Below are 13499 nucleotides of genomic sequence, written 5' to 3' on the forward strand. Positions count from 1 at the left end.
GGGCATGCATTTCCCAAACCAATCAAGATGCCTCTAATTGCTCAGGGATGCCGGAAACAGGCAAACCCATTGTCTCTATTAATCTTGGCCAGGTCGATGAGAGCGCTGTGAACTGGTGGAATTCCATCTTGACGGAAGGAAACGGTTGGGATGCAAAAGTTTGCAGCTCCAAGGGGGTTCTGCACTCTCCTTGGACTGTCAAACTTGCTTCAGAACAGTCTTTCATCATTGCAGACAACTCGACGACGTCAAGCTTAGCCCGTAAGCACACCGCAGCTTCGTCGACCACGGCCCTTCGTTACTTGTCTGATTACTGCGACATTCACAATATCCATGACCAAAGTCAGGCAGCCCTCACAGCAGCCCTGTCGATTCCACTCGCCAAGTACGACAACAGGCAAATTGAACTTGCCATCCCCTAATTCACAGGCCAATCAGAGCCGAAAAGGGGAGAACCCACAGCATCTCCGCTCGACATTGAGGCCCATTATCAATTGGACCGACTTCTAACGCTGAGCTGCAATCCAAGAGGCCTAAAGGCGCTTCTGGGCAGCATATTCTTCGAACCTGACGTGGAAACCAACATCTGCGGGATCTGGCTACAGGGCTCATTTGCATTTCTGGATGCAGTCAAAGATTCACATCAGCTCTTGCGGACTCTGATGAAGCGTGACCTAGAACTCGGTTTTCTATGGCTTGGCGCCTTCCTGACCGGAGCCCATAGCCGTTCCTTTCGAGAAGCGCGGGGAGCTTGGTGGCCTATTGATCTCAGTGCAGCTGCATGGACAGGGACATTCGCATCATTCATTCAGGCTCCAGCGCTCTTGGAGATAATCAGCGAGGGCAAGATTTCTCGTGCTGACGAATGCCGTCTCTTGTATCTTTCGCACGGCGTCGACTACACAACACCACCCCTCTTCCCGTTTCCGCCATTCGGTTACACTGCAATTGAAGATACGAATCTAGATGTCCACGAGCACGCACTTTGTGGTATGGTTCATGGTCTCGCGTATAAATGCTTTACCTGGTCCTGCAAGGATGGGAAAGAGGTACAGCAGTACTGTCGAGACCGTGTTCAGTCAACTATCCTCCGCCCGAAGAATGGTCAGATTTCAAATTACCATGATGATATTATCGATAACTATGAAGAGCTTTATTACGATGACCTCGACTCGGAAGACGAAAACTCGGAAGCTGTGACCCGAAATATCTTTACATGGCTTCGCGGCGAAGATGGGTTTCCCATTGCGGAGAGACCAATCCGCGAACATGAGTGGATTGAGAACCTAGACTCGGACGATGACAGTCCAATCGAGCGAGATATCCGCTCAACAGTGGGGGGTGACCTTTATGGGTGGATAGCGAGGGTATCAATACAAAGATCAAACTCAATCTGAGAGATTATCCGGGGGTGGATTGTGTTCAAGTAGCGAGATTTGGATTCTCTTGTAGGCCATGAGGTGCACAAGATATCTAATTTAAACAGGTAATTCATCTCAATGATCTTCTATTCCACTCATTACTCAAATTGCTGCTATGTCTGATATCCACTCTATCTGTTCGGGGGGATCATGACCAACTGAATAATATGTCAGTGTTCTAGACCATCGACGCATGTTCTACCCTGGGCGCTACAAGGTATCCGGAAAGTACGGAGAACTGTGGCCCGGGCACTGGAGAGAAGGATGAGCCTATCATCTGTCAGTAAAGATGGGAACGGACATGGTAGCATCATCTCGGGTTCGCAACGGACACCGAATACCTATCACAAAAAGTCTTATCACCATATGGCCACAGGCATCTCCCGAGCATCCCAAAAGAGGCGGTCATGATAGAAGAGCTGCTATATCGTGAGACTGAGGGTCTTCCTAGCCCCCTCTGGGTAAAAGGACGCAATTCCTGAAACCTTAACCCCAGCGGTCAAAGTCCGGGGTCCGATGAGCAAAGACCCCTGCAACGCCCAGGGCGCATAACAAGCATACTCAGCCGCCACGCTACTCCCAATCGGGGCGATATAGCCGCCAGGCACGAACTCCTGCAAGTGGTCTGCAATGCTTGAGATTCTGGCCTCATTCTCTGCCAATAGTTCTTGAGCGTTCGTAAAGACAAGGTTGGTGTAGCTGGCTGATCATCCGTGGTTGAACCCCGCTGCAGAGAGCAAGGACCAGTTCACGATCGATACTTATAGATGCTTTTCCCACATCGAGAAGGCAGAGATGTTTCTCCAAGGCCGCATCTTTTCCATTGCCCATCGTTGGTACACCCTCTGCCATGGCCCGTGGTCTTGTCTCTCTTTGTGTTGGCGCCTTGTTGGCTGCCTTGAACCCCGTTGCGGGAGCTTCAACCGCTGCACTGCCCGCCGACCTTGTTTTTCGAAATGGAAGCATCTACACCATGGGGTCTTGTGATACCCCGGTATCGGCATTAGCTATCCATGGCGGCAAGATCACTTATGTCGGAGCTGAAAACAAGATCAAGAACTATATTGGAAAGAAGACCAAGGTTGTAGATCTTGAAGGTCGTATGGCTATGCCTGGACTGGTTGATTCCCACATGCATCTCCTTTCTGGCGGTCTCTTCCTTCTTAAATGCGACCTTAGCTACCAGACTCTGCCCATCGAGGATGTCATCAAGCACATTCAAGGATGCCTTGATGGTGAGACCGACAAGACCGACGACGACTGGCTTGAAGTTGTCAACATGGACTACGCCGGTCTCGTTGATAAGAGTGGCACCGTGGGCAAGGCTCAGCTCGACAAGCTCAACACCAAGCGCCCCATCATAGTCCGCTCCAGCGACTACCACACCGTCATCGCCAACTCACGAGCGCTGGACCTTTCCAAGATCGATGCCAGCACCAAGGATCCCTCTAATGGCAAGATCGTCCGCCTTCCTGGCAGCAACGAGCCATCTGGTGTCCTTCAGGATGATGCATACAACCTCCTGGTCGGACCACCTCCCGCCACAGAGGAGGAGAATCTTGAAGCTGGCCGTGCTGCTCTCAAGCTCCTGCGTGAGGCCGGCATCACCACCTTCCAAGATGCCGCCGCAACCAAGGAGCATCACACGGTATTCAGTGCCCTCAAGAAGGAGGGAAACCTCACATCGCGGGCCTACTTTGACTGGCGAATTGAGGCCCCAAAGACTCTCGACGATGTGCCCGCTCTTGTGAAAGAAGTTGTGGCTCTCTTCAAGGAATACCACGACTCTACCACCATCGGACCCAAGCCCACCACCAAATGGCAGGCTGTCAAGGCCTTCATTGACGGTGTCATTACTTATCCCGCCAACACTGCTGCTCTCATCGAGCCATACTTGCTTCCTGTCAACGGATCAGACGACAAGTGGGCACCTGATCCGGATTCGCTAAACGACCCATATTGGAAGCCTGAGATTCTCACCAAGACCCTTGAGCTTCTGTTCTTGGCAGGCATTGACGCCCAATTGCACGTTGACGGTGATCTTGCAGTTCGAATTGGTCTCAATGCGGCTGAGTCGTTCCGCAAGAAGTATCCGCGAAAGAGCTTCAAGCTGGGTCTCGCTCACGACGAGCTCTCCCATGAGAAGGATTGGCCAAGATTTGCCAAGCTCGGTGTTGACCCGATCGTCAGCTACCAATGGGCGCAGCTTGCGTCTTCCTACATTCCCGACACGTTCAAGTCAATTGGTGATGATCGACTTGACAACCTGCAAGCCTGGGCTCAATTCGAGAAGGGCGGACGACCTCTTGTGTATGGAAGCGACTGGCCAGTGAGTATTAGCCCAATTCTTGATGTTTCCACCTTCTAAGAATCGCAGATTGATCCCCTCGACGAATTCCTTGCTCTCAAGGTGGCCGTGACTCGATCGGGAGACACAGAAAACCCCAACTCGCCCGCCAGCCAAGGACCACCTTTTGTGGGCGTCTTCCCAGCAGGCGAGGGCATTTCTCGCAAGTCTGCACTTCACTCAATCACCATCAACGGCGCCCGCTTCCTGCGGGCCGATAAGCAAATCGGCTCGCTCGAGACCGGCAAGCTGGCGGATATCATCGTTCTCGAAAAGAACTTCTTCAAGGTTTCCGACGAAGAGCTTGGCCGACAGCGCGTTCTGCTCACAATGGTCGGTGGAGAGGTTCTTTATGTGGCTGACGGACAAGACTTTGGAGTCAAGGCCAAGTTCCCCAATGACGACAAGACCAGCACAAAGCTTGCCCGCCGCACCATCGGAGGCTTCGCCGCCAAGTCACTCTCGGATGAGGGCAAGGCTAATGCAGCAAAGCTGAGGAAGAGGGGGGCCTGCGTGCACAAGCACTGATAACAGTTAATTATGTCTGCGTCGTTTAGCCAACGGCCAAGCCGAACGAGCTTGGACGAGACGTTATTTTTATGAATCCATCGTGTGCTCCGCCTCTGTCAGAATTAAAGAGTGATTGCTGTGGAAACCGAGTCATGCACAATCTATAATCTGGCCACTACCTGATGGAGAAGCTGACAGAAACCCAACAAATCCACCTGATGCCGTAGCTGGGAATAGTTCCGTGTAGGATGCAGCCACTTTGACCATGGCGTGCACCGGACCGTTCCCCTGCATGAAAAGGCTTTAATAACCCTCCCCAATCATTGGACCATCTTGTCGACAGACATTATTTCCGCAATCAAGGGTTGCCCGCGCAGGATTCCGACATTCCACCACGAGTCGCCGCATCGGTGGCGCCAACCTCGATATCGTTAGCAACGACAATGATTAAGCTTAGAACGACATTGCCGGGGTACCTCCCATTGGCAGCATGGCTCGGTTACTTCCCAGTGGCGTGCATATCTAACCATGCCTCCTTGGTTATCTGCCTGATGTCCGGGGGGACCCTGAGCCCACCCGTCCCAACAACATGCTCTTAACGTGCCTTTTCCCAAAGATTCGGTAACCTGCCATGTCCGTCTCTTGCTGAAGGTTTCACTCTCCTCCAACTGCAGAGCCTCTTTCTTCTGGGGTGTCTTGTTCCTGTTGGTCGACTTGATCTCCGACTCGGCCAAAATGGCTCCGGCGCCGTCGGGTGCTGCCGTGCTGGTAGGTGCTCCACGCCACCCCGGATCGCCCGGCGAGGTTCCTCTTTCGAGTCTTTCCCGGGGTGATCTGCGTGTTTGTGATGGGCACTGACGTTCACTCACAGGGCACCATCTACACGCTCATTGTACTGGCAGCTCTGGTCATCGCGGCGCGCATTTATCTTCGCATCGTCATTCAGAAGCGAAGACTGCTGGCTAGCGATTTCATCATGATACTGGCCTGGCTCTCAGCGGTATCGACGTCAGCTTTTGACATTCTCCTCAAAAAACACGGAGCATTAGAGGCCCACATTAATTATACTCTCACCAACTACGAGGCAGACTCAGTAGAAGAGTTTGAGCATGTAATGAAGGTAGGCCACGGCTGTCTTTGGTGTTGACTTGGCTACCAGCGAGCTACATCAACTTCTCACTGGAGACCTGAGGCTAACATGCCTCTAGATGATTTGGGTCTCGGTCATCCCATTCTTCACTACGTTTTACCTCTGCAAGGCTGCCCTCGTTTCAGTCTACCTCCAACTATTCCCACCATTCATGAAGAAGAGAAGGATGTTATTGTGGGTAACAATTATTTATTGTGTGGCTGCCTACATCGTGTCGATCGCGCTACAGCTATTCCTCTGTTTCCCAATCGAAAGGAATTGGTACGTCGAATACTCTTTTTCCTTGATGATCATCGTTCTAGATGGTCCTGGGTTGTTACTGGCGACTGTTGCTGATAAGGACCCTCAAGGTCAATCAAGGAGCCAGAGAAAATATGCCCCGAAGATGATCTCAAGCTCGTTTTTGAGGTAGCTTGGGCCTTGCACTTCACGGGAAGTCTTGCTCGTAAGTTATACTCGGCCAATTCTGTTTAGCAACACGGGATGAAACTCACTCCGACTTCAGTCTTTGCCCTTCCTTTTCTTATCCTGCACAATTTAAACATGAGAACCAAAACCAAGGTTGGAGTCTATTGCGTCTTTCTTCTTGGACTCATCGACATTTCCTTTTCCTTGACACGGTTCTTGATAGTTCTGCTGAGCAACGATGGTAGCTTTCGGGCTATCACAACAATCGGTATGTGACCCCTAAAGCAGATCTGTCTCATGCGAAAAACATGACTAACAAAATCACCCAACTTGACAGAACTATGGAGCGCCTTGGATGTTTATGTCGGCCTCATCATTGCTTGTCTCCCCTCCCTTCGTCCCTATCTCCGCCGCAACTTTGGAGCATCTTACCAATACGACTACAACGAGTCAGGAAGGGTCACGAAATCGACAATCACTCGAAGGCCAGGCCAAAATGGGTTCGAGGAGCTTGGCGAAGGTCCCTACGCTGGACCTTCAACCGGTGGGAGCAGGGCGATAGTTAGTCGTCATGCTGCAGAGTCAGCCGAGTTTAGCACCGATGGCGATGACGACAAGAAGAGCAACAGGAGCGATATTGAGCTCGTTAATATTAACGTTGGAGCTAATGGTAAAGAACGAGCCCATGCTTAAAAGGCAGTTGAGATGGGCGTGTAAACTAGAGCATCTCGTGGAATCAGTCGGCTAATGCGCAAGTGCCACGAATGAGGACACGAGATATAATAATTAGATAATCATGACAGAGCAGCAAGTCGCCATTTTCAAGCGGATGTGCTAGACTGCATCGGTAGAAACGGGGCGCCCTCCACTAATAAGGCAGATCGAGTTGAGAAATACAGTAGAAGTCAAGTTGCAGCCGGTGAAAACAAGGATATGCAGTCAACATCTTACCTGAAAATGAGGAGGCGTTCATTACTTATCTAAAGGAGTTTCAGCACATTTAAATGCCTAAAGGTATGTCTGGGATTTCTCTCTATCTGTTTAGAGCCTCATCTTGAGTCGACGCCGTCATCTTCAGGTATTAAGCCCCCTCAACGCCATGCCATCGAATCTCTCATCCGAAGAAATTTTGTCCTCATTCCAATCTATACTCGATTGCCAGAACTATGGCAAGTGGGACGAACTTGAAACCTACATCCAGCCAATTGTCAATATCGTTGGCGGCTCACAAAAGCGCGACGAGTTCGTCACTTTCCTTCGCTCTGACTTTGAAGACGGAAACCGACAGTCGCAGCTGGATAGCTATATCGTGGACCATGACTCCCAAGCTATAGCTGCTAGAATCATCAGAATCAAAAGCGCTCAAGATGGAAGTGCCACTTCCGAGTACCAAGAGGTCATCCTGGCCTGGTTTGTTGATGGTCGTCTCTCAATCTTCAAAACGATACAGGACAATGATGCGCGTCGAGTAAGGCAACCTAGCGCACGTGGGCTTGGTGTTGTTGTTGGCTTGATGGCCAGGTCCCCCGCCATGTCAAATATCCCCATCAATTGACCCTTTGCCGCCTCATCAAGACATGTAGTTGGCGTCGCGTCGTCGCCGGCTATTGCCAGATCCTCTAGGCGGGGCATTTGACAGCCAGGTCGAACAAGGTAGTGCGGATTGAAGTATTCAGCATCCAAATCAAGGTGTTGAACATCGCGAGGGGACGGATGCTGGAAATAGAGGCCGGCGCTAGATAGGAGATTTCCGACGTTAGTTCTGTTTCTCATTGCACCATAAACTACGATGCGGAGAGTGGGCGTTAGTTCGAGGCCAGATAGCTCCATGCTAGCTTGCCCTTTGTCTTTCCCTTTTGATGAGTGAGTCTCTGGCGCAATCATCGATGCGTTGATCTCAACCGAATGTTGGGTTAGCAGTTTAAGTAGTGCGGGCTCCGTAACGATCCCAGCATATTTGCTAGAGTCCGGTGTATACAGCTTGATAAAACTCCCGCATGGCCGCATATCGACTGCAACTGTGGTCGCCTGGTACTTCTGACGGTCTCGAAAGAGTGATGAATTCGCACTGACTATGATCTTTTAGAGGAAGTTCTTGTTAGCCTTGGATCTCGAGAGTTGTTTGAAGCTGTCTAGTAACTCACTACTCTAAAATAAGTATCGGGCAGCATGTCAATTGCAGGTGACTCAGGCTGGTTAAACATAGTTTCTGTGTCGTTTCCCTCGTTAAGCACCATACGATCCTCGTCGTATAGCACATCGTCAAAAGTTGGAGTAAGAGACGGAAGGTGGTGTGATGCGAAGATATCGAGGAAGTCTTGATCAACATCAGGCTCTCCTGCCTGAAGGCGGCTCTTTTTGTCACATCGAGTGTCACCCTCGAAGCTCGGAGATGCAGGTCGCTTGTCCGGAAAGTGCTCGAACACAGAATCGTCGCTTTCAGCAAACATGCTGTCATCACACGTGAGTGGTCTGACAGAACTGAAGATGATGAAAGTTCTAGGTTGTCTTTCTGAGCCCATAGGTGAAAAAAAAGAAAAAAAAGAGAAAAAAAAGACGAAGTTGCCTCGCGAGACGCCTTATTTGACACAGCCACATACTCGCCCTGCATCATCTACCCCCCAATTACATCACTCAGTTACTCGGTCAGGCTGGCGCGCCACAACACGGGCCAATACTGATATTACGCGTAGAGAAATGGCGACGTGTTTATGTCGCGTCGTTGTCAATCACGACGAAGTTGCTACGCAGAGTAAGTCGACAAAGGAAGCAATACACAACTTAGAAGCTGGACAGATTTTGCCGCCTTGTGGCAAACTTTTACTCTCGTAGAGACGTAAAAAAGCCACAAACCCAAGATTGCGACTGAAGGATCAGGCCTGGCAAGGAGGCCATCTGCTACACAAGCGTTGGGGAGGTGTGCAACAAAGATTACACCTCGGTTATCGGTCAGCCATAGGCTCCGTAGACAGCTGAATTACCTCCATAATTACTACACCATTGAAGTCATTCAACCTCATTACATACCCAAAGGGGGGCCAAGGCAACCCAGCCAGGGAAGTTCACTTATCAACACAATCAAGCCATCAGACTCTCTTCTTCCTTTTTGATGAAGTCTTGGTCGTACACAAGATCAAAGAACACACTAATAAACACATGACAGCAGCAAAACCCAATGGTGTAAGCACCGTGACCTTACCCTATAACAGGGAATTGTGTCTGCTTTTTGCCTCTGGTGGAGCGGTCTGGCTGCCCGCAACTGTCACTTCAATGTATGCAGGGGTCTTATTACGACCAACATGTCTGAAAATGTTATCTCTCTGGGATCGGTAGGTTTTGTAAGTCTCGAATATCAGCGGCCAAAATATGTTCTTGAAACGGCTGACTGCAGGCTAAAATCAACGTCTTAGGGGTTTGACAGGCATGTTCTCTGGCGGCCTCATTCCAGGGAACAAATAAGACGAGCATTGTAAATTTGCTTTCTACTCACTCTAGTATATATGCCATCCTGCTAGTCAGACAAATGTTTGAAAACTACACCGAGAACCTCAGCTAGGAGCGTATTAACTTCCATGGCGGTGAAGATAACGTTGGAGAATCCTTACAGGGCTGGTGCCTGCCAGGTTAGTAATGAGCTAATTTCGACTTCTTCCGAAGAAGTGGGCCACACGATAGGGCTTTGGTTCCCTAAAACGGCAACCTATTTCCACAGGTCCTACGGAGTACTCCGTCCGCATGCCATAAGTTAACCTCAGAGCAGTTGGGATTGGCCCGATCCGCGGATCAAGCCGACGGGCCGATTGGACCCCTAATTCTCCGTCCAGATTTCCTCTTGCTACTGGTGGAAGGTTGCACTGGAGAATCCTTCGGCTACATCGGCTGGTGGGAACCCATTCACAACCGGGGTCAGAGTCACTTAGCGTCGTATATGTCCAGATTAGGTTGTTGGACCTATCGAAACCAAATCGACATTAGCCTATAACCACCTTAGTCTCGGAGATATTGCCGCGGGCATGGTCGATAGGAGCGTTGCATAACTAGGCACGCTCTAAAAATGATTGGACCCGAATGATATGACAACGTAAAAGGAAGGCGTTGAACTCTAATTAAGAGAACGAGGCATGAACTTCCACGCCCCCCTTGCGATGTGGATGCTTCGTGTGATGTGTTGTGGGCAGACACGATGAATCGACTTTTCTCAAGAGTGGGTTGCTGTGTTACGATGAAAGGTATAAAATGGAGGTGAGGCAAGGTAATTACTTGACGAGTAGGAGAGTTCAACCTCACATACCATTTCACCTCTTCTTTCAATATGCCCAGTCAATGTCGAGGGCTCGGGTACCTCACCAAGACGCTCCTCGGGGCTCTCTTGTTGACCCCTGATGGCACACTTGCATCACCTTCGTCCACGGGCAAGAAAGTCTTCGCCCATTACATGGTTGGAGACTCAACCACCCAGCATCGCCAACAGGACATCAAAGATGCCAAAGCCATCGGCATCGACGGTTTCTCGCTCAACATCGGCAAGCCCGACAGGGCCTTTGTGCGGGCGACCATGAACGACATGTTCGACTTTGCGGCTGGTCAAGATTTTGGCCTGCACATCAGCATGGATCTTTGGGCTGCCGGTAGCCCGCCAGACCGGAAGTATATGCCTGATTACAAGTCACTGTTCGTCGACTTCTTTGGGCACCCTGCATACGACCGAGGCGCCAATAGTTTCCCCATGGTCACAACCTTCTCTTCTGGAGGCACCGACAACTTGACTTGGGAGGATTGGCGCGACCAGTTCGCTCAGCAAGTGTTTGTGATTCCAAACCTGGATGCCATCCCAGGATACTGGGAGTTTCATCCGGGCTTTTGGGAGCATTGGGGACAAGTCGTTGATGGTCTCTTCAGCTGGGAGTCTGCTTGGCCTCTTCGCGAGGGCAAGGGCGGCGCTTTCCCGGGAGACATCGGGCCTGATATGCCTCTCATCAAAGGTATGAAGACGTACAAGAAGAAGTACATGATCGGTCTCAGCCCGTTGCAGTACAAGGATTCCTACGACACCAACATCTACCGAGCCGGCGATCTGAACTTGCCTACCCGCATGCAGAACATCCTGGCAAACCGGGATGACATCTACTACGTCAACGTTTTAACTTGGAACGACGGCCCCGAGTCCCACTACATTGGCAGCATCTGGCCGGAACAGAACACTGATCCTGAGCCTGCCCACTACATGAAGTTGCCGCACAAGGGCTGGCAGCGTGTCCTCGGCTCCTTCATCGCAGCATTCAAGGGGGACGGAGTCATGAGACCCTTTGGTGGCGACACGGTCACTGGCGCGTTTTGGTACAAGAGTATCCTGTCGGACACAAAGTGCAGTGCTACTCCTAAGGATGTTGGCATTGAGCAACAATATCTGAACAAGCCCGAATCTTACGAGACCGCGACGGACAAGGGTGCATATGCCGTCGTGCTGCCCCAAGGCGCATCGGGCTGGTCCATGAGGGTGAACAGCGGAGGCAAGACGGACACCATCACTGGGCTCAAGACCGGCTTGAACTCTGGCAACACTCAGCTTAGTGCGGGAGCCCAGACCGTCGAGATCCTCAACTCGGCTGGTCAAGTCGTCGCTGTTGCTGGAGGAGGTCGATGCGTCTATGGAGGTGATGCATGCCCCGACTGCACATACAACGTCAACCCCAACGTCGTCGAGTTCACCAGCGGTAGCAAACTGCCTGCTTCTTCCAAGTGCGACGAGAAGTGCACAGCTAGTGGAGGAGGTGGTGACTGGGGTGATATCTCCAAGGATGGAAAATGTGGCCCCGACCATGGCAACACCAACTGCATTGGCTCTACGTTTGGATCTTGCTGTTCTCTCAACGGCGAATGCGGCATGTCCACAGCCCATTGCGGTACAGGCTGCATCAAGTCTGCCGGTATCTGCTTTGGGGGCAAGAAGACGGTTGACGACAATGCTGCCGAGAAAGAAAGGGACAGTAACTGGCCCGAGGTCCTTGTCAATGAGATCTGCAATCTCGACATGGACACAGAGGATACCAAAGCTTTGACGAGTCGATGGATCCAGAGCGGTGCTGCCACTTGGTTTCTCAACTTCCTGAGGGAGCGTGGCGCCGAAAGATGGACTGACAAGTTCTTCAAGAAAGTCATGGACCAGAGCAGCCTAAATTTCGACTGCACTGCTGTACTCTCGGGACACTGCAGCGGACCCGGAGAGAAAAAGTGCGCAACCTACATCCCACCACCGTCATACTACGTGCATCTTCAGATCGGGAACCTTCACTCCGCCATCGACCAGCTGTGGGCGGGTATGGTCACCAACGGCATCAAAAACCTGGCCTCTCGTATCAAAGAAGTCGTCGAAACTTACGGTACGCCCCCGGAGTCTAAGAATGCCCTCATCCTCAACATGTTTGTCGGTGTCTTGACTTCCCTGGCCGGTATGTCGGGACACGTCAGCGATATTTCCCCGGGCAGCACGATGGGAAAGTTTGCCAACCCGCTGACAGTCTTCTCCGGTATCTTTGCGCAAGCTTCGGCAGCTGACGGCTCAGTCAAGCGCATCACGCCCGAGGATTTGAACCATGACCTGGAGAAGGCCTACGGAAACATGTTCACTGCCGTCATGGGGGCAGCTGAACGATACTCTTCTAACCGTCTTTGGCGGCGTGCTTCCAGAGGGCTGGTCAAAGGATGACATCAGCCCCGAAGACTACGTGTGGATTCATTTTGCCAAGGGTGAATGGTTGAACTATCACCTGAAAGATGAAGCTGTCAACTTGTACGTCTCGAACACGCAGGACAGATTTGTAGGCCAGCCCCATGTTTCTGATATATCGACACCCTGGACACTCTACTAATCTGGAATGATGGAAAATAGGTCGAGTTTGCGACTGTCACAGCCATGAAAGCAGGCGGTAAAAATCGCTACCGCCTACTGGCATCTCCATCGAAATGCATCAGCGAGGCGGAGTGCAAGAAGAAGGACGGAGCCTATTTTTACAAGGATGTAAGCAATAAACTCTCCCCCGGCCCAGTCGTTTCTCTGTTCTCTGACCATTTCTCAGCACTGTCTTGCCTTTGGCTATATAGTGGGAGGAGGAATAGCCCCCACGACGCCCTACCCTCTGGAGGGTAAAGAGCTCACTACCCTACGCAAGTTCCTCCCCGACTTGAACGGAGCGCTTGTCAACAACTTTGACTGCTTTCCGTACCCGACGATGCACCGCGATGAGTGTCCACCCTTTACCTCGTTTCCCCTTCCCGACAAGTGCACCGACATCCCGGACCCGACCATCCCGTCAGGCAAGGACTTGGACTTTACAAACCCTTTGATATATCCCAAGTGCTACGTTAACTTTGCCACTGTACCATGGGAGAAGTGCATCGGTAAAGAGTAATCAATGGGGTCTCGTCAGTGGTTGGAGGAAATGCAGAATAATACAGAGTTGGCAATTGATAGTTGAAGATAGGTAGTACCGGATGATGCTTGAACATTGCCTGCAAAAATAGCTCGGGTGCTGAATGTAGAAAACTACGTCTAGATTTAAGTTGAAAATAGATTTATGTCTCTGCTTTGAAGGGATTTGGTAAGGGAGCATTGGTGACATGGTAAAGGCTGGAAGCGAGGCTTTCGTGAACAGAAGAGGGGATA

General features: G+C 51.0%; 3 protein-coding genes across 3 annotated transcripts; all 3 read left to right on the forward strand.

The window, feature by feature from the left end:
• Positions 1-2271: 2271 nt before the first annotated feature.
• NCS57_00673400 (Amidohydro-3 domain-containing protein) lies at positions 2272-4296 on the forward strand (the record flags this gene model as incomplete). Its single annotated transcript, XM_053056613.1, has 2 exons — positions 2272-3750; positions 3799-4296. The coding sequence occupies 2 exons, from the start codon at positions 2272-2274 to the stop codon at positions 4294-4296; spliced, it is 1977 nt and encodes a 658-aa protein (XP_052912808.1).
• Positions 4297-5013: 717 nt separating this feature from the next.
• NCS57_00673500 (uncharacterized protein) lies at positions 5014-6529 on the forward strand (the record flags this gene model as incomplete). Its single annotated transcript, XM_053056614.1, has 6 exons — positions 5014-5046; positions 5150-5398; positions 5487-5602; positions 5779-5873; positions 5934-6104; positions 6174-6529. 6 exons carry the CDS (start codon positions 5014-5016, stop codon positions 6527-6529), a joined length of 1020 nt encoding a protein of 339 aa, XP_052912809.1.
• Positions 6530-10148: 3619 nt separating this feature from the next.
• Positions 10149-13245, forward strand: NCS57_00673600 (uncharacterized protein; the record flags this gene model as incomplete). The annotated part of the gene is made up of 4 exons (XM_053056615.1): positions 10149-12501; positions 12557-12654; positions 12726-12854; positions 12913-13245. 4 exons carry the CDS (start codon positions 10149-10151, stop codon positions 13243-13245), a joined length of 2913 nt encoding a protein of 970 aa, XP_052912810.1.
• Between the last annotated feature and the right edge of the window lie 254 nt (positions 13246-13499).

This window comes from Fusarium keratoplasticum, chromosome 5 (genome assembly GCF_025433545.1).
Source record: "Fusarium keratoplasticum isolate Fu6.1 chromosome 5, whole genome shotgun sequence".
NCBI lineage: Eukaryota > Fungi > Ascomycota > Sordariomycetes > Hypocreales > Nectriaceae > Fusarium > Fusarium keratoplasticum.